Source organism: Aulonocara stuartgranti, assembly GCF_965226115.1.
Source record: "Aulonocara stuartgranti genome assembly, chromosome: 1".
In the NCBI taxonomy this organism is placed as follows: domain Eukaryota; kingdom Metazoa; phylum Chordata; class Actinopteri; order Cichliformes; family Cichlidae; genus Aulonocara; species Aulonocara stuartgranti.
In genome coordinates this window covers 38,384,754-38,403,582 of record NC_138939.1, presented here as the reverse complement: position 1 = coordinate 38,403,582, position 18,829 = coordinate 38,384,754, and the positions used below count along the sequence as shown (strand labels likewise).

The following is an 18,829-nucleotide window of genomic DNA, read 5'->3' as shown; positions in this document are numbered from 1 at the left end:
TGGATGGATTATCTCAGTTGTTCTCCTGACTGAAGTTTGGTCCGTTTACAGCATCCTGCCATGCGATTACATTTGTCCCTAACCATCGGGAACCCTCACGTTAACTTTTATCAAGTGGAAAAAAAGTTAGCGTTCATCCTCCAGCTTCACTGTGTTTATGTTATGCTAACATAGCTGTGTAGCTAGCGATCACGTAGCACATCATTATATACCAGCTAGCCCAACTTCAGTAACCCTACAAACATTACTGCTGTTTAGTTTTCTGTCTTCATTTATGTTGGAAGTGGTAGAAGAGCTGTACGTTTGAATTTTTTTCAGAAATCTCTCAGTCAGAACATGCTATATCATTTTTAGGTGGAAACTAGCGAGCTAACTTCCTGCTAACGTCTAACATTATTAAATGTAATAAATTCTGTTTTCATGGATGGCTGGATGTTAAACTTAAATAGTTAAACCTGGTAAAGCAGCAACGCTGATCATTTTATTGAAGATGAAAGAATTTAGACAGTTTGTAACTCTCAGTGATGCTGCAGTGTTCGTTTGACTTTGGGCCCTGAAGCAGAGTTTGGACCCAGACACGGCTAATGACGTCAGACTTAAAGACTGTATAGCGATATTTTCCCCCAAGCTCTATGCACAAACCACAAAATACTACAACATTTTGTAAATGGAATTTTTTCTTTTGTGTTATACGCATAATGTAAACAGTGTGAACTAATCCCCAGTACAATCTCTGGCCATACAAGGCTCTCCAGAGAATATACTGTAGATACTGTACGTACTGTACTTGGGCTTATACACAATTTTCAAGCTCGAGCAAACAAAGAACACATTAACCAAACTTTCAGGGGTTTTAGATTACTCTGTGTCATTGTTAAGCAGCAGATCTATGAGGTGCAGCTGTCGGTGAATGCTGCAGACGAATAAATTGTTTAGCTCACTTCATTCTATAGTCTAAATACTGCGTGTATACAGCTGCGCCTGCTTGTAAATAAAGTATCTTATAGCTTCAGTTATTGCCCTCAACCATGTAGCATTAACAGCTAATCTGCTCTGAAAGTAGTCTCTGACAGCAGCACTGTTGTTAGCGGTCTCAGACCGACTGTTCCTGCACCCACTGGCATCTTCATACAGTGTCACTTTCACAACATACTAGTGAGGCTGTTTCAGCAAATGCTGCAATTTGTTTTTTGCACACAATACTTCTGTTTGTTTCATCAACTAGCTAACTATGCCTTTTTCTAACACCAATTTTTTGAAAATTATTCTTTACTTATTTTGTTGTTTTAAACAACTGTGCTTAGCCTGAGACTACTGCATTGGATTTCATTTATTACACCACGAACAGAGCTGTAGAGTCTTTACAGTTTTGGTGAAAAAAACAATACAGGACAACTATGAGGAGTGCATGTTGGGATATTGACATTTCATCACTGTTAACTTAACTTAACTGAGAACGTTTTTATCGCTGTAACGTTTGAAAAGACTCGAGAACATGAAGGCCTGTCCTGATAACAATAATGTCTGCTCAGGAGTCGTCTGACTCTTCTCTTCATCTAACTTCTTTCATACTGACGAGCTACTTTTAGAGAAAGTAGCTTCGAAATGACTCCTAACTGTAGGACTGACTCACTCCTGATTTTTTGTTTCTTTCATTCTTTCTATTCAGCAGTGAGGAGCTACTTTTAGGTTAGAGTGTTTTGCAAATGAGGCTCCCGATAGGTATTATTGATGAGGCAAGTATGAGGGAGGATTAAGAAGATGTTAGCTAACCACAGTGTAAATGTATGCAGTTACTTTAGAGCACAGGTGTCCAACTCCAGGCCTCGAGGGCCGGTGTCCTGCAGGTTTTAGATGTGTCCTTGATCCAACACAGCTGATTTAAAGGCTAAATTACCTCCTCAACATGTGTTGAAGTTCTCCAGAGGCCTGGGAATGAACTAATCATTTGATTCAGGTGTATTGACCCAGGGTGAGATCTAAAACCTGCAGGACACCGGCCCTCGAGGCCTACAGCTGGAGTTCGACACCCCTGCTTTAGAGAATACGAAGAAAGCAACATATTGCTTTATTGTGTGGTTGTGAAATCAAAGACCAGTCATGCCTGGACTGCAAGTGGAAACCACCAACAGAAGCTTCATGTTTACTAACACTATGGAGCCTGTTAACCTCACAGTACAAACTCAGCTTCATTTTCAAGATTAAGCCAAACTCCAAGAGCTCCAGCAATCTGGCAGTTTTACATCCCCTCTCTGCAAAACGTTGCACAACAAAGAGAAAAGCATCTGTTATTTAAATGCTTGTTTAAATGTGTTTAAATATTCCACCCTGCATCTGATCTCATTCATCGCTTCAAAGTCAGTGTCAAATTCAGTGTCAATGACATCAACCTGCCACTAGGGACTTCTGTCTGTTTAAAAATGAGAAGCAACTCTGGCGACCCTGTCAGTCTTGTCCGTGTGGAACGCAGCATTTTTGGTTTTGTTGTTTTTCTTGTACTTTTTAAACATATTTTCCAAAGATGTTTCTGAAATATTACCTTTTCTGTTTTCCACAATCTTTTAAAAATTTTTGATTCATTTTTATTTTTTTATTTACTTGAATTCATGTTTTTACAAAAAGTTGCACTTTCTGAAATCTTGCAGCGTTTGTGCTTTTGCTGCTTTGTTTTCTATATTGACTGTACGAACTTCATGTCCTTCAAGGCGCTTAAACTGAATCCAGTTTAATCTTCAAAATGTCTCCAGCATATCTTCCATCGCTGCAGTTTCCTCCACTTGGAGCGTATGTCAGTGTGCTGTTCTGTACACCTGTTGTGAGGCTTTGTGTTTCCGGTGTGCCTGTCAGGATGGATACGACTGGTGGAGAGCAGGCCATGCGTTAAAAGCCTGCCTGATTACAGCCTCTCTCTGATGACAGCAGGATCTTCAGGCTCCATTAGACTCACAGATGTGCTCAACAGTCTTCACCTCAGAGCCCAACAACGCTTCCTGCCAAACTGTTCAACTTGATGGCTTCACAAGTGAACTGAGATAGACAGATGCATTTACCACGGGAACTTTCAGAGGGAAGAGTTGGCATCAGAATATTTTTTTCTTATCGCTGTGCTATCCAGAGTAGTCTCTGTACTGATTTAAAGGAACACTCACATATTGTCATCTCAGATTCGAGTCAGATACATGCTCTGCTGTTTGCACTGCAAAAGTCTGGAAGTAACACATTTAACAACTTATTGGAAACATGAACAGCTTCTGCAAACCCTCTCACCATCGTGTTGCCTTAATGAGGCAGGAAGAAAGAAAATTACAGTGTAAATCACAAATGTATTTTACGTTAAAAAAGTACATATGAAAATCATTTTAAATTCACCATAATTATTATAATTCTGCAAATCTTCCAGGTGTGTTCAATACAAATTTAACATCAGCAAATTTACTGTATCGTTTCTCACTGGTTTGGGTTTGTTTTTGGATAAATGAAGAAACTGAAAATGTTTCTAGATCTTGGAAATTGCCAAAAAATCTGACATTAACAAACCTGCGTAATGGACAACTGCTGCCCAAGTGATAACCTGTAGTGATCCCGTATGTGTCAGGAGAATCACACCAGCGGAGACACATTTTTTCTAAACACCGGGTCTCTGTGGCTTTGAAACCCCAAAACACGCTGCGCCAAACATCGGTTCACCCCAAGGATCAGGTCCCCCGACACAAACAGGGTAACATAGTGTACGCTGTTAAGTGCAGGAGGATTGCCAGGATTTATACATCGGGGAAACCAAACAACCTCTGGCTACAACACAGAAGAGCTACCTTGTCAGGTCAGGACTCTGCAGTCTATTTACACCTACAGGCCAGTGGACACTCTTTCAATGATGAGGATGTCCACATCCTGGACAGGGAGGAACGCTGGTTTGAGGGCGGAGTCAAGGAGGCCATTTACGTAAAAAGGAAAGGACCACCTCTGAATCGAGGAGGGGGCCTAAGGGTACATCTGTCACCATCTTACAATGCTGTGATTGCAGCCATTCCCCAACTCTCTGTGGATGGTACTCGTGGCCATTGATCAGTGGGCTTTGGTCAGTGGTTGTTGATCAGTGGTCATGATAAAGACCTCCCAGCCCATTGTTCCTTCAGTGGGCTGGTTTCAGTCATTGTGCAAACCTGCAGTCAGCTGAGACTGGATGAGTGATGAAACGTTTCTCCTGCTAAAAACATCCAGATAAACAGATTCAACCTTTTGGGGATTTCCTTACCTGGATGATTGAGCATGCATCAAGACATGATAAAAGTCCATAGTTGTTAGGGGTTAAAGTGGGATTTTAAAGGTGGGTGAACCCTAACATCTTGTCTTTCATCATCCTGAAATTACCTGCCACTCAAAAAATTATTTCTATTATAACCCTTTTTTTCACTGCTCTTCTGGAGCACCAAAAAGCACTGTTCCACCCACTTTATCCCCCGAATATCATGCTATAAATAATGCGTTAAATAATTCATATATAAATAATGTATATGTCTGTTTTGAAAATGTAAGGACTGGAAAGTACAGATAATATAAGAAAGTGTTGTAACAAAGTAATTGTACTTGTTAGCAGTAGTTGATAACAGCTCACTTTACTCAGCTGTAAAATATGTAAATTAGCTGAGACTACAGCATTGTAGGTAACTGAAGCCTGTAACTGCTGTAATGATAAACTGCAACGTGATTCTGCATTGTGTTTATCATTTCAAATCATACTTTTCATATCACAGTTATTTTCAGTACCAGTGTGTTTTACCACAAACTTGCACGTGATTTCATCCTGAGAAAGACGCCCTTGTTTGAAATAACAATTTCACTTTTAATTCTAATGCATCGCCATCACAGCACCACTTAGTCATCAATATTTAATATTTAAATAACGGCAGAGACAATATTTCTGACAGCGATGGCTGCTGGTGGACCTACGTCAAACTATCAAATGTACCTGAATGAAATCTAAATGCTGCCTCGGTGGAACGATGAAACTCATGTTTGTACAAAGGAGTAACCACGGTCGGAAACACAGTTCTTATACAGGATTTCTCTCTGTTTCTGTGTGCTTACAGTCTAACATTCACACTTTGATGAGTACGTCGGAAACAAGGATATTTGGACATGTGGGCTGGCTCCGCCACCTGATCCTCAACCTGAAATAATCTACATTAAGAGTGTTTTGTGTTCCCTGTTTCTCATTCTTCTATTTGCATGTTTTCATAAATTTCTATTTGTTCTCAAACATTTGATTCAAATGTTACTTTAGCAATGAGTCTGTCAGACTAATGTGTTTTGTGTGAGGTAATGACGGAGCATCGAGTCATAAGATGTACCCAAACACAGGCAAACATTCATCACCTGAGAGCTGGTTTACTATTTATTTCATTGTGATCCAAGGTGGTGTTCAAACTTAAAAAATGAATGAAATAAAATAAATCAGCACAGCAGTAACCATGGCAACTGCAGATAGTACTCATCAGTCGTATGTATATATACGATCTTTTCTGCTCATCCTTTGATCCGTAATCAAGTTTCCCTCTATCAGCAGAACGAGGAGAAGTCAAAACAGAAGCAGCTGTAGAGTAAACACAGTGGGAGCACTGACACTTTATTATCTTATAGCAGCACTTCACCTCCTCCTCCACCTGCCCCTCTTTGTGCTCTAAATGCAGCCTTTCAGTTTGCTGCTTTTCCTCCATCCTGCTGCGTGATAATACCATTGATTTATGGAGCTGCTGACTCTGGCTTCTAATGGCCCGCTCGCTACAATAAACATCTCAAGGCTAAAAACGGAGCGTTGCCTATTGATCAGCCATGTTTACCAGCTCTGGCACATCGTCTTCCACAAAGGAAAACTTACAAAACAGGTCAACAAATAAGGCGGTGTCACAAATACTAAATACACAGTCACGTTTAGCAAATGACTGAGTTTCTCATTTTGCTATCGAAGTTCGAGTTTTTGTTCTCAGTAAAAAAGTTGCAACAACGTGCGAAATAAAGATTTTTTTAAAAAGGATTCAGATTATTGAATGCAAACATCTTTTGTACTGACCCTGGTATGACACACACACACACACACACACACACACACACACACACACACACACACACACACACACACACACACACAAACAGGCCTGAGTGGCTGTTTAGGTTTTTGTTCATTTACAGTGTTCAGAGCTGATCACTCTGTTCGTGTATTGCTCCTGCTCCCAGGTCGACCCACGCTGCCACCCAACAGGCCCGACCAGCTCCTGCAAAGCCTAATTACTATGATGAAGCGAGCTGGGCCACCTGAACCTACTGCTCCCCTCCCCGCCCTGCGGCTCAGAACCACACCCCGCCACATGTAAAATCTAACTTTACTCGAAAGTGATGAAAAAATATCAATAAAGAATTTTTCGGACGGCAACATTTTGAAGCATCATCTTCACATACAAAAGTTAGTCCACGAGGGCCTGTGCTGCGACCAGTACTTTTCACATGATACAGTATTTTTCTTTTAGGTGATAGTATTTGAAAGACAAAGCCATATATAAATTTATTGTCCAGCTTTATTTAGTCAGGAACTAGTTAATCTACAAACATCTCTTAAAGCCATACATGACCTCTAATTTACTGCTTCTAAATTCAGACAAAACTGGCCTTATTAAACTTGCTCCTAAAAATATTAAAATATGATTATCTCGGGCTCCGGTAACACTGTGACACAATTTGTCCATCAAGAAAACGTGTAGGACCACCTTTATTCCTCGTTCATTCATTAATCGCCAAAGTTAAAAGAAACATCCTGTCTCAGAGTGACGCTGAAAAGCTTTTGCATGCATTTGTTACTTGTAGGGTTATTATGAAGTGGCTCTAAAAGCTCCCTGAAAGGATTTCAGTTGATGCAGAGCGCTGCAGTCAAAGTACTAACTGGGACCAGAGAGTGAGATCATATTTCTTCCCTGTTAGCTTCTCTTCATTGGTTCCCTGTTAAACTCAGAATTTCATTTAACATTCATCTCCTCACATAAAGAAACTTGAATAATTAGGTGTTGTGGCATAATGTCCAGGTGTGGCTGATTTCCTGTTAAACTACCGTTTGAGCAGCTGTTAAAGAACTAACAGCTGTTAAAATCTTAACATTCCTGTTTGATCACCGTGGTAATGGTTCCCAGCCGGCTTTGCTGTCACTGTCAGGTGTTTCCGGATTCTCCATCTCTGACGGCCTAATAGTAGATGTACTCGCACGTTCAGTCCACCTGCTCCGGTTCACTTCTGTGAAGAGTCCAGGCTCGGCTCCCCAAGCACGACACTCATGAACACACGTTCCATCACAATAAGACATTCGAAAAGCTGAATTTAAAGGCTGAAACCTGGCAGACTGAACCGGGCCTACCTCGTTGAACCCTTTACATCGCTCAGGATGTGATGGAGAGCTTGCAGCCGGTTTAAGGATCTGCTTCCTGTGCTGACATGTGAGCATAGAGCTGTTTCCTTCGTTTAAACTCCAGATCACAAAAGTTAGAAGAACTAATCTGTTTTACTGCATTATAATAGAGCGTCTGACATTCCTTGTTTCTGAAAGAGTTTACTGACTTTTCTGTCGTTAACTCTGAAATTGTCAGTTATTGTGATTCTTCTTCTGATTTGCTACATAGTTACATAGATGAGTCCACAGAATTCATCGCTCCCTAAATCAGGCCCCACTTGGAACAAGGGACATGTTTTAGATTTAGTTTTTACTCTAATCGACTTTCCCTGCTCTGAGAACATTTTATTTATAACCACATTTATATTCTTTTTAATTTATTGTCTGATTCTAATCATCCTTCTGGCTGTCAACCTCGCGCACTTTTAATCAGATAAACAGATACATTTTCGCCTGTTTTTAACCTTGATGATGCTTTTTTCCTGAATAATGATATCAATTTCACGCTGCATTCTTTTAATGATCACTTTTTATGTGTTTTTGATAAAATGGCTCCTTTTAAAAAAGCAGAAATACCTCTTTGGCTAATTTCTGGATGAATGACACCGTTCAGCATTTCAGCTGAGTGTTTGTGGAAATCCACAAAGCTCCAGGTACGTCTTAGTCATCTTTTGCAAGGGATATAGATTTTTCAAACTTAATCCATAAGAGAAGAAGATATCCAAAAGTTCTGACACTATTAGAAACATTCTTACACCTGTATCTCCAGCTGTTCACTCTTCTTAGAGTTTCAAATATTAATATTATCATATTTTTATGCATAGAGATGCATTGTTCTGTTGGATATTTCTGCAGTCTTTTACACAGTTGACCACAGAGTGTAACTTTTGATCTGCCTTTCGGTTTTTATAAGCATGCCCGCTGTGCTGCACAGACTTGTTTGAAATAAATCAAAGCATGTATAAACTGATCATACATGATTCATAATGCATTATTCCTTTGCCTGAGTGTCTATGCCTGGATCACTTGCAAACACTCCAGAGTGACATGTGAAGCTGCTCGTCAAGTCCTCTGAAAGGTCCCGTGTAACACCAATATGGCTACCCTTAAAGGTTTAGTTTAATACTTAGGTGATCACTTTCAGAGCTCTGCATGGTGAAATGCCTCCCTATGTTAGTGAAGTACCTCAGGAGGTTAGCCAATCAAGCCAAGCTTGCTGGCTGTACCTAGGTCGAGGTTACGATAGGTTTGGTTAAAATTGAGACTGTGCTTTCAAGGTTGTGGCTCCCAAGTTGTGGAAGTCACTTACATTGGACTTAATGGAGTTACTGTTGATACCTCAAAAAGATATCTGAGACCCGCGTGTCTGTTTATACTGTTTGTTTTAGTTACTGATTGATTTAGTTTTCTGCGTTCACTTTCACCCACTGGCTGTTAAATGTTAGGATAAGATCATGGTTTTGGTTTCACAACAGTAACCCTGCAGCCCTGATGAGCTGGGTGTGACAGTGCATCATGGCCCACAACCGATGGACACTATGTTAGCAGCTTTTCTTGCCAAAAATGAGAACAGGTTAGGTCAGCTGGAGCTGTGGATACCCTATCTCCTTTCTCCCCTCTACATCTGTGTAAATCCATCCATCCATTCTCTTACACTTATCTTTATCAGGGTTGAAGGGGGGCTGGAGCCTATTCCAGTGACCATAGGACAAGAGGTGAGGTACACCGATCGTTTGCACTCACATTCACACTTATGGGCAATTTAACCCTCCTGCCATCCTTTAAAAAACTCACACCCATCACCCTAGGGACCATTCTCAGCCACGCCATAAAAATACCATATATCCATATTTTATTCCACTTTAAATTAGCCAACCTTGTAAAACTACTTCTCCCTGAAATATTCATGTAAAGTTTTAATTATATTTTCGTTGTTTTAACCCTTCAAATCCCAGTGTTATTACATGAGCGCCCTGTGTTATAAGCCCCAAAAACCAAGAAAAAGAAACTAAATATTTCCACAAAAAACCAGTTGAAGTAATATGTGATTGTCATTATAAGTAGGCCTTTAGATGGACCAAAGATTGGCACCAACATACATTTTGACCTGCCATTATTTTTTTGCATTTTTTTTGCAATTTAAAAATTAAAACTTCAAGGCCCTGAGTCTTCATTGACATCCAAGAAAAGAAGAAAAAATAAAATCATATGATGATAATTTGGGGTTGAAAAATAGCATTTATAATGGAAGTCAATGGGCAGAAAATGGTCCCCAGGGTGATGGGTGTGGGGATTTCTGCTGCTCAGCCATTTTAGGCTGATTTAAGGAATTCACACTGGAATATTAACATTGACAGGTAAAAACTATCCTGTGGCAAGTTTGGTTATATTCCACTGAACACAGTGGAAATGGCAGCCATTTAACACATAGCAGTGGCACAAAAAGGTCCCAAGAAGGCAGGAAGGTTAAATCACCAGTTAATCTAACTCCACTAACTGAAAGCCAGGAGAGAACCCATGCAAACACCGGGAGAACATGCAAGCTCCACACTGAAAGGCCCCGGCCAGGCGGTTGAGTCTCAGGACCTTCTTGCTGCTGCCCCATCAGTTTAAATTAAACAGTAAACTAACATAAATATGTTTTAAATAAGCACTTGTGAAAATAAATGCAGGAATTGTAAAGTTGTTTAGCTACATTTCAAGGGTAAACAATGCTTTGTGACTCCTAGTTTTGTGTCAGTGTAAGCTAAATATCTTTGCACATTTGGTATAGGGCGTGTAAATATAGTAAATAACTGCATTGGTTCAGGCCAACTATGGCGTTATTTTTGTGCCACTATTCTGAGCGCACGTAAAAAAAAAATTGCAGGTGCAAGTGTTGCATTTTGAGGAGAAATTTATTTTGAGCTTACAAAAGCTGAATTTGAGTGAACAAAATTCATTGCTGTGTGCAAAAAACGTATTTCAGTGTTTGCGCTTATCCATATACACACACAATAGCACCCCCTCTCGCTCAGTTTTTTCATTTGCGCTTGCTCGCAATGTGTTGCTTGCGCTCACAACATTCTCTGCTTCGTACGCTCAACTCTCTGTACACCGTTATAAGTGTGCCACAAAACCAACCAATCACAGACTTGGTTTCAAAAATTCTGATTGGCTCTTACGGTCTCCAATCAGCTCGCTAGCTACTGCTGTCCGGACACCGGAAACACTGTCCACTCAGCCTCGCTTCTTGCAGATAGAGGGATTTTTGATTTACTCTGCAGCTAAAGAAGAGATGGCAGAATCAAACAATGGCTCCAATAATACTACACCACAGTATCAGGTGAGTTTAATTTTTTTTGTGTGAATTTAGTAATTTGCTGTCCTTTCTGTTTAATATGCTGTGAAATTGTAGTTACAGATGCAGCTGTAGAGTTTAAGCTAGCCTTATGGGTAATTACCAGCGTAGTTGTCTTACTGAGGCAGTGTATCCTAATCATGTTTTTTAGGGTAATGGTGCAGTTGAGTCAGCAGTAAGAAATCTGGTGTCTTTGCTGCTTAACAACATATCCACAAATCCTTCAGGGAGGCCAACAGAGAGTGGGCAGCCGGAGCCTAGAAATCTGACTATCCAGCAAGAGATGACAAGGTTTTTGCTTTTTTTGTGTGTTTTTTTTATTTTAACTTTTTGCAATCTTTTCTGTTAAAGTTATTTGGTTTATGGATTTATCAACATTGATTTTTAAATTAAAATGTGCTATTAAGGACTGATGTCATATTTAATACCTTTATTAAACAATAACCCTTATGTTATGCAACACTGCATTTTTTAAACTCATGCATTTTCATCCCACAGATCATTTCCAGGATATTTCAAATCACACTTGAGCCGTGGTAAAAAGAGATGTTTAACATCTACTAAGCAGCTTGTTAAGGCAGGCAGTAAGACCACAGGCCTCAGTTTTTATTTGCTGTCAAAAAACACATCCTACACACCTTTGCCAGCTGAGGAGCTTGAACTCCTACAAGCTGGCATGGGGAGACAAACAGTGTCTCTTCCAGAAGATGGTGACCATGCAGAGGTAAGTTTGTGTAGTCAGTATTAAAATCAGTCATTGGCAGACGCATTTAGCCTGAATCATATGCCACAGTCCATTTAGTGTTCCATTCTGCTTAACGGTGTTTTTAACTAAGATTTCTAGACTTCTGGAAGAAACCTTTCCAAAAATGGAATATCTTTGTGGAGGATGGCTCTTACATAAGGCAACAGGTTTGTTGTTAATTCAGTTTTTATGTATTTTTTTGGCATTCTTGCGTGCTCATACTGCATTATGATTATGTAGTTGATACTTTTGCTGCTTGATTGTTTATGCTATTTTTCTGTCAATAAAGGTGGCAGTGGTCGACGAAAGCTCACTGTAATTCCACCTGAAACAGAAGGATATTCTGTCAAAACACTGAAAGCTGTGTCAGGAGGTGGCAAATCCACTTTTTACATAGTACCTCTTCAGGAAACATTAGACACATCTCCTCTACCTCCCGACTCACAGCACTTTTCAAAGATGCCAAAGAAGATATGTTACCAGTGTAATGAAGTTATGCCTCTGCAGATGCTTGCAGTACACATCAATACGTGCAAAGGAAAATTCTCTCCTGATGAGACTGATGATGAGGTGAGACAATTTTGATGAAATCAAAATGAGCAATTTTGATTAAATAATATAGTATCACAATTACTGTTTTTTGATTCAGCAGGAATCGGAGTTATGCATTGTGAAAAGCAAATGCAAGGTAAACCTAGCACATTACTAAAAACCATAGTAACTACAATGAATTTTGTATCGGTAATGATCTTTTTCCCACTATGCCTAACATGTACCCATTTTTGGAATTGTAGGTTATTTGTCCAATATGCACTAAGGATTTTCCTGAAGATGAGATCACAGTCCATGCGAGTCTGTGTGGGGATAGGTAATCTTTTTTCAGCCGTTTATGAAAAAATGTTAATCAGTAACAGTCCACGCAAACATATGTATTTTTATTTTTATTTTTTTAAACTTTGTTTTGTCATCAGCTTTCAATGCATGGTGCCTGAAGAAAATGACCAAACTACAGGGACACCAGCTCAAACTTCAGTATGCACAACAGACAGGTACTTTTTGCTCTATTATAGTTCATATACACACTATTCTGCAGAACCATTTGTTAAAATTATGTGTAAGATCTTTTACACAATACCTGGGGTTTAATTTCATATAAAACATTTTATGATCACACTACTTTAAATTATTGTTAAAGGTTGTTGCACAGAACATGCTGCAATAATTTCTAATCACGTTTAATGTGGTAGCCTCTTTTAATCTAAAGATGATTATTTTTCTTTGAGAGCTTAGGATGTTTTCTACCCTGTTTTTGTTAAGCGTGGAAGATGTATTGCGTTGCCTTGAACAACAAGTCGACACCACAACAGAATTTAAGTTGTGTGTGGACAGAGAAGACCTTCCAGACAGAGGCATTCTCCAGTGGCAGAGAAAAAAAGCTGCATCTCCCACCAGTGTTCTTAGGGTGGTTTTCATTGGAGAGGCAGGCGTGGATACAGGAGCACTTAGGAAAGAGTTTTTGAGTGGTGAGTTGCCTATTACCTGTTTTGTCCTAGTGTCAATAAATAATGGATAACTTAAAAATGCGGATATTTTTTGTATGAAAGACATGATTTCAGGTATTGAAAGCAGATTCTTTGAAGGACTTGAGAACAAGGGCAAAAACCCCAAGTATTCTCTGACCGATCTTGATAATGAAAACTTCAGGTTGGTTACATACGAGCTTTGTGTATTACATTTAATACGCATCCGATATTTTTGTAAATGTTACCTGAAAATGAATTATAATCATTTGTCTACACAGAACTGTTGGTGAAATAATTGCAGTCAGCCTCGCCCAAGGAGGCCCATCTCCTGCCTTTTTCAAAGAATGGTGCTACAATTTCCTCTGCTCAGGAGAGGTTGATTTCAGCTGTCTGTCTAAGGAGGATGTTGCAGATGTGGAATCTTCCCTGCTCATCCGCAAAGTGAGCACCTGGTTTAGCTCTGGCACATGATATATTATGAGTATGGTGTTTTTAAACACTTTTAACCTTCTGTATTTCCTCTTTCACATTATACATTTCCAGGTTGAAGATGCAGCAGACATACAGTCTCTGATGATGTGGGCTGATGAAATTGTCAGCTGTGGATACACAAACCAGATAAAGATGGATAGTAAGGAAAGCATGATCCGGTAAGGGAGAAAAAATCAGAGAGATCATTAACCCCCCCCCCATCCCCAACTAGTTTTTCATTTTGTTTTTTTTTTGTTTGTTTTTTTTAAGTGCTATTGTCTTACACTCTACAACAAGACTGATTCCAATGCTACAGCAGCTCCGAAAGGGCATGGAACTGTATGGTCTTGTGAACCTGATGGCTGTAAATCCTGAAGCTTGCCACAGTTTGTTTGTTCCTGGGAAAATCCTCAAAGTAAGTATTAACATAGCAGCTTCAGTCTGATCCAAAGACAGTCCACTTATCTGTACTGTAGTTATCCTGTATTTATTTATTAGTTTTGAATGAACAATATATCTATAATATAATCTACTTTATTTCCTTATTAACAGCCAGACGCTGATTTCATTATGATGAGCTGCCAACCACATTTCAGTGAAAAAGGGACATCTAGGGAGAGAACTGAGAGGAAGATCATAAATTTTTTGCAAGATTTCTTGCAGGAGATTGAAGTATCAGGTACTATATAGTATTAGCTGTATATACCTATAGTATTGTATATATACCGTATGCATCCGTTAAATATTTTTGCTTTAACATGCAGGGCACTAGAAAGTATTCTTAGTTGTTAATTTAAAACATTGTAATCCAGATTGCTTTTTATTTAGAAAAGACTTCAGAAACATTTTCAAACATCACAGATGGAAACACAGGTGGTGAAAAATCAGAGTCTCTTGCTGTCCACCATGTGCTCCAGTGGATGACCGGCCAGTCCCATGTTCCCATCCTTCCTGATGAAAAGAGACATTTCAAAATAACATGCAAGTTTGACCATGAATGTAAGGAGCGGCTGGGAGATCACTCCATTTGTTACCCAGTTGTGAGTGCATGCACTTGTACTGTGACTTTTCCAGTGCAGCATCTGGACACTTACACAGTGTTTAAAACCATAATGAGTGCAGCAGTTAAATATGGTGGTGGATTCCACAGAGTTTAACACATTGTTGTCTTGTAATTTGGAAACTAAATGAGTAAAAATGTTTGTAAACATTAGCTGTTAAGATGTTCGTAGCCGTTTCATGAAAATGACAAGACTTCAAAACTTTGTGTAGGGTCCTACGTTGATAGATAATAAGCAAGTGCTTTGTTTGCTTGTCTACTTGTAATCTGAATGTTTTAGCAAAGAAATCCAGTATTTGAGAACTTAAAAGAACGTTGACTTTCACGTCCATGTTAAGTGTCACTGTTGGTTTGACACCTGTAGCAAGAATTGTATGTACAGGTCACGACCGTGTGACTCAGAATGTTCCAAGGGATTAATAGTTCTCTGAAGCCCCTCCAGGGTTTCCTCATCCAGTGGGCATTCAACTTCAGGAACCACAACTGTGCTGTTAGATTCTTCTTGCAGTACAGCACTCTCCCAGTCAATGCCTGGATCCCGAAGCTCCTTCAAATCCACAAACATATATAATGGTCATTATTCCAGAATAGGTACTTTTGGGAGGAATGTTATTTTGTGTAAGCGTTTTTTCCATTAAAATACAACAATTTAAAAAGAATGCCTTTGTTTTCATGTTCTTCTTACTGTAATTTAGATTAGTGGTAATTGATAAGCAAGAATGTATAAAATCACCAGAAGCATCTCCCAGATGTGCTACAAGTGTTTTAATTTGTTAATTTCAGAAGAGCAGAGTTAACTGCTAACTAAAATTTTGAAATTCAACATTTAAATAAAAAAAAAAAAAAAAATCAGATTATGAGCTGGTACCTCAAGTCTCTCGCCCTCGTCCAGCTCTTGTAGATGTCCCATACACCAGAGCTGTTCAGGAGTGAGACCACCTTCTGTCCTGAGGGGATGATTATTCCATCCTCCAACAAAGGTGACAAGATCTGCTCGGAGTCGAGGGACAAAGATGTAGTGGACACCAAAAAGATGAATGACATCTGAAATGTCAAGCAGGCCATCCTCCTCGAGTGAGTGAAGAATATCATGGTACTTGCTAGTGACTGCAATCCAGACATCACACCAAAGTCGTTCTACTCTGTAAATACATTTGAATTTGGATTTCAGGTATTTCATGCTTCAAATCAATATCAGAACTGCTACAACAATCTACCCATGCAGTCAATAATAATATAAAAAACATCAAAAGACTAACCTCTGATTGTGGACACTCTTTCCAGATATGAAACTCGCTCTCCCTGTTCCTCTTGTGGCAAACATGAAATGTGCAATGTCCAGGTTTTCTACTCCTTGATCTGCCCTAACCCTATGATAAAAATACATTTTTAAGGAATTTTTAAAGTTTTCTTTAATGATACTTGTTGCTAGCATATAAATTAAATCAGGGCATAAAACCTTGATGGCAAGCCGTGAAGCTGGGCTGATCTCAGGAAAAATGAGAATGCAGTTTTTGCCCTGTTGTTAGTTGCTGCATCCAAGTACAGGACCTGCAGTAAAAACAAATGGAAAATTAAAGATCTGGTTTCAGATCATGTATAGTTTTTCAGTTAATAATGCAGTTTCATAATAAGTGTTCAAGGAATATTGTACGGTTCTATGTTCATAACCATAATTCAAAGCTTGAGTAGTCTATACATCAATATTGGTAGTACTTATCAAAAAATGAAAATGGCCTTTTAGTTTAACCTTTTTTGGTAAAGAACTGATTAGAAATTTAAAAAAAATAATAATTGCAAATCGTCCACTATGTTGGCTTGCTGAATAATTGATGTTCATAAAAAAACAACCTAATAAAGCTCTCATTTCAAAACTACCAAATATTCTACATAACAGTTACACTTTTACCTTCCTTGAGTAGCCATCCACTCCACCAAAGATCACAACATTGTACCTGTTTCAGAGGGAAAACAATCTCACTAAGGCTTGATTTGCAGAACATGTAAGACATTGAAAATACATTTTTCAGTATGCACACTTGCCACTGACTTAAACTGGACACTTGTCAGGTGTGCTGAAAATAATACCAACATTTTTATATGTTTATAAGTTCAATGAGACTAAATATTTTAGTTCTCTTGTCATGATTTTTTTTAAGTTTTCTGGAGCACTTAACATATTATGTGTTGATAGGCTTGTTATCATGGAAAATATCGATATACAAAGTGTAAATAATTGCTCAAGAAAATTTACAATTAACAATATTGCTGGTTTTGTTACACATCCTGTATTCCTTTTACTTAATATTACTCTATCAAGTGCTTTTTAAAATATTATAAATACACTGAAAGACCTATCAGATAAGGTTGATTAAAGCAGATTTAAAGTATAACGTGCATCTTTCTGCCCAACTTGTGTTAGAGCTATATAAGTGGGTATTTTACCTTATTAGCTTGTGATTTGTGTCTATGTGGACCAGGGAGAGAGGGCCTCGCACCGAGTAGCTTCTTCGCACAACACAGCCTAGTTCTGTGATCCGTTTGAAGATCCCTACAGCATCAACTCGATGCATGGAGGCCATCATTCTCCACCACTGAACACGGAGACCCATAGAAACCAAATGTCCTTGAACCATTCGATAGCCAGCATTTGGCATCTGATTTTTGATAGCCGATATGATGTTGTCCAGCTCTTGGTCATTCATTGTGCTGTATGTTCCTCTCACAGACAAGTCAAATTCTTGCATCCTCCTGTAGATTGTTCTTCTTGAAACACCAAGACATTTAGCAATGCAGCTGACTGGCAGCTGAATGTCCAACAAATTCTTGAGTCTTTCTCTCTCTAGTACGATTTTGGGGTGGCCAGGTCCCAGACCAACTTCTGTTTCCAGTTCAATAATGGCCACAGAGCTGATGTTAATTTCACACTGAACCAGATGATGAACGTTTTGTAGAGCCTCTGTAATCTCTGACAGACCGCCTATTTGCTGAGAGAAAGATTCAAACAGAACAAGCTCATGACGAGTCAAGAACTCCAAATAATCCAGATTTAGTGGTTGTTGGTTTAAAGCAGCTTCCAGTTTAGAGAGGAGTCTATGCATCATTTGCTGTCTCAGTATGTCCTGTTAAAAGCAGCAAGGAACATGGACAAGTACAATGAAATGATGTATCTCAGACAAAAATAAACAACCCATAAAACAAACTACATGAGGTACATCATTTTTCAAGTTTGCATAGTTTGCAAATTAGCTAACGTCAGTTATCAAGCGAATAATAATTAACAAAATGATTTTATATTACTTACATGTGGCCGGGACATGCTCTTTTCGTGCTGCTATTCAGTATTCGACGACATAAAAGAGAGCTACTCAAGTATAATTTGGAAAAATTAGTCAGTTGGCATGGTTGTATGATGCAACTACATTCTACTACACCAACAATAGTCTCAAAAAATAATATATTTTAAAATAAAATGATTAAAGATATTATCCGCAAATTGGGGTTTAAGAGATTTTAGCTGGATTTAGCTACATTTCGGACAGTGTTTCCGGAAAGCAGTAGCTGTCACGGACCCGGTTCCGGGGACTCGGGGTTCGTGAACAGTGTGGACCTTTATTGTTATTAGTGTATTGGATGTATGTTTGCTGCACTGTGCTCTTGTGTTCCATGCTGGTGTGTGTGTGTGTGTGTGTGTGTGTGTGAGGCTGGAGGATGAAGGACAGCCACCTGCAGGCCTGATGGGTGTGGCCCTGCCAGCTGCTGGTCACGCCTAGCTTACCACACACCTGCTTCTGATCAGGATCGTCGGGGGAGCTACTTAACAGAGCGATGGAGCTTCCTCCGGCGCAGGATCGTTGAGTTAGACTCCATGTCAGTGTTTGTAGTGCTGGTCAGTGTATGCCTGCCGGAGTTGGTGCCATAACGGCTGTGTCTGTGTTTTTTCCTCAGGAGAGTGGAACACAGGACTGCAAGACACACGGGGTGTGTGAAGGCACAGGGGCAGAGAGCACGGGATACCAGCACTTGGGAGAAGACACGTCACGGGAGTCGAGGGAGTACTTTTGGAGATTCAATGTGTGGTGTACATTTACCTCACTGTAAATAAACCCACTGTTCATTTCATTAAGTCCAGCGTTTGGGTCCTTTCTCCAACATCCCCCACGGTCTGCCCCCCAGACCGTGACAGTAGCTAGCGAGCTGATTGGAGACCGTAAGAGCCAATCAGAATTTTTGAAACCAAGTCTGTGATTGGTTGGTT

The 18,829-nt window shown here is 39.4% G+C and overlaps 1 protein-coding gene across 6 annotated transcripts; it reads left to right on the top strand.

Moving 5' to 3' along the window:
* The first annotated feature begins 10,362 nt into the window (after window positions 1–10,362).
* On the top strand, window positions 10,363–18,618 carry LOC309706111 (uncharacterized protein). 6 transcript variants are annotated; one of them, XM_082532348.1, is made up of 15 exons: window positions 10,363–10,757; window positions 10,924–11,063; window positions 11,271–11,496; window positions 11,609–11,684; window positions 11,807–12,087; window positions 12,167–12,205; window positions 12,312–12,385; window positions 12,489–12,566; window positions 12,835–13,040; window positions 13,122–13,221; window positions 13,319–13,481; window positions 13,584–13,690; window positions 13,809–13,926; window positions 14,064–14,190; window positions 14,340–15,230. In XM_082532348.1, the coding sequence occupies exons 1-15, from the start codon at window positions 10,710–10,712 to the stop codon at window positions 14,666–14,668; spliced, it is 2,112 nt and encodes a 703-aa protein (XP_082388474.1). In that variant the 5' UTR covers window positions 10,363–10,709; the 3' UTR covers window positions 14,669–15,230. The 6 variants fall into 6 exon arrangements, 5 of the variants coding, with proteins under 5 accessions (XP_082388474.1, XP_082388476.1, XP_082388473.1 ...); XM_082532350.1 differs by having other exon boundaries at window positions 10,364–10,757; window positions 11,000–11,063; window positions 13,782–13,926; XM_082532347.1 differs by having other exon boundaries at window positions 10,364–10,757; window positions 12,170–12,205; window positions 13,782–13,926.
* The last annotated feature ends 211 nt before the right edge of the window (window positions 18,619–18,829 follow it).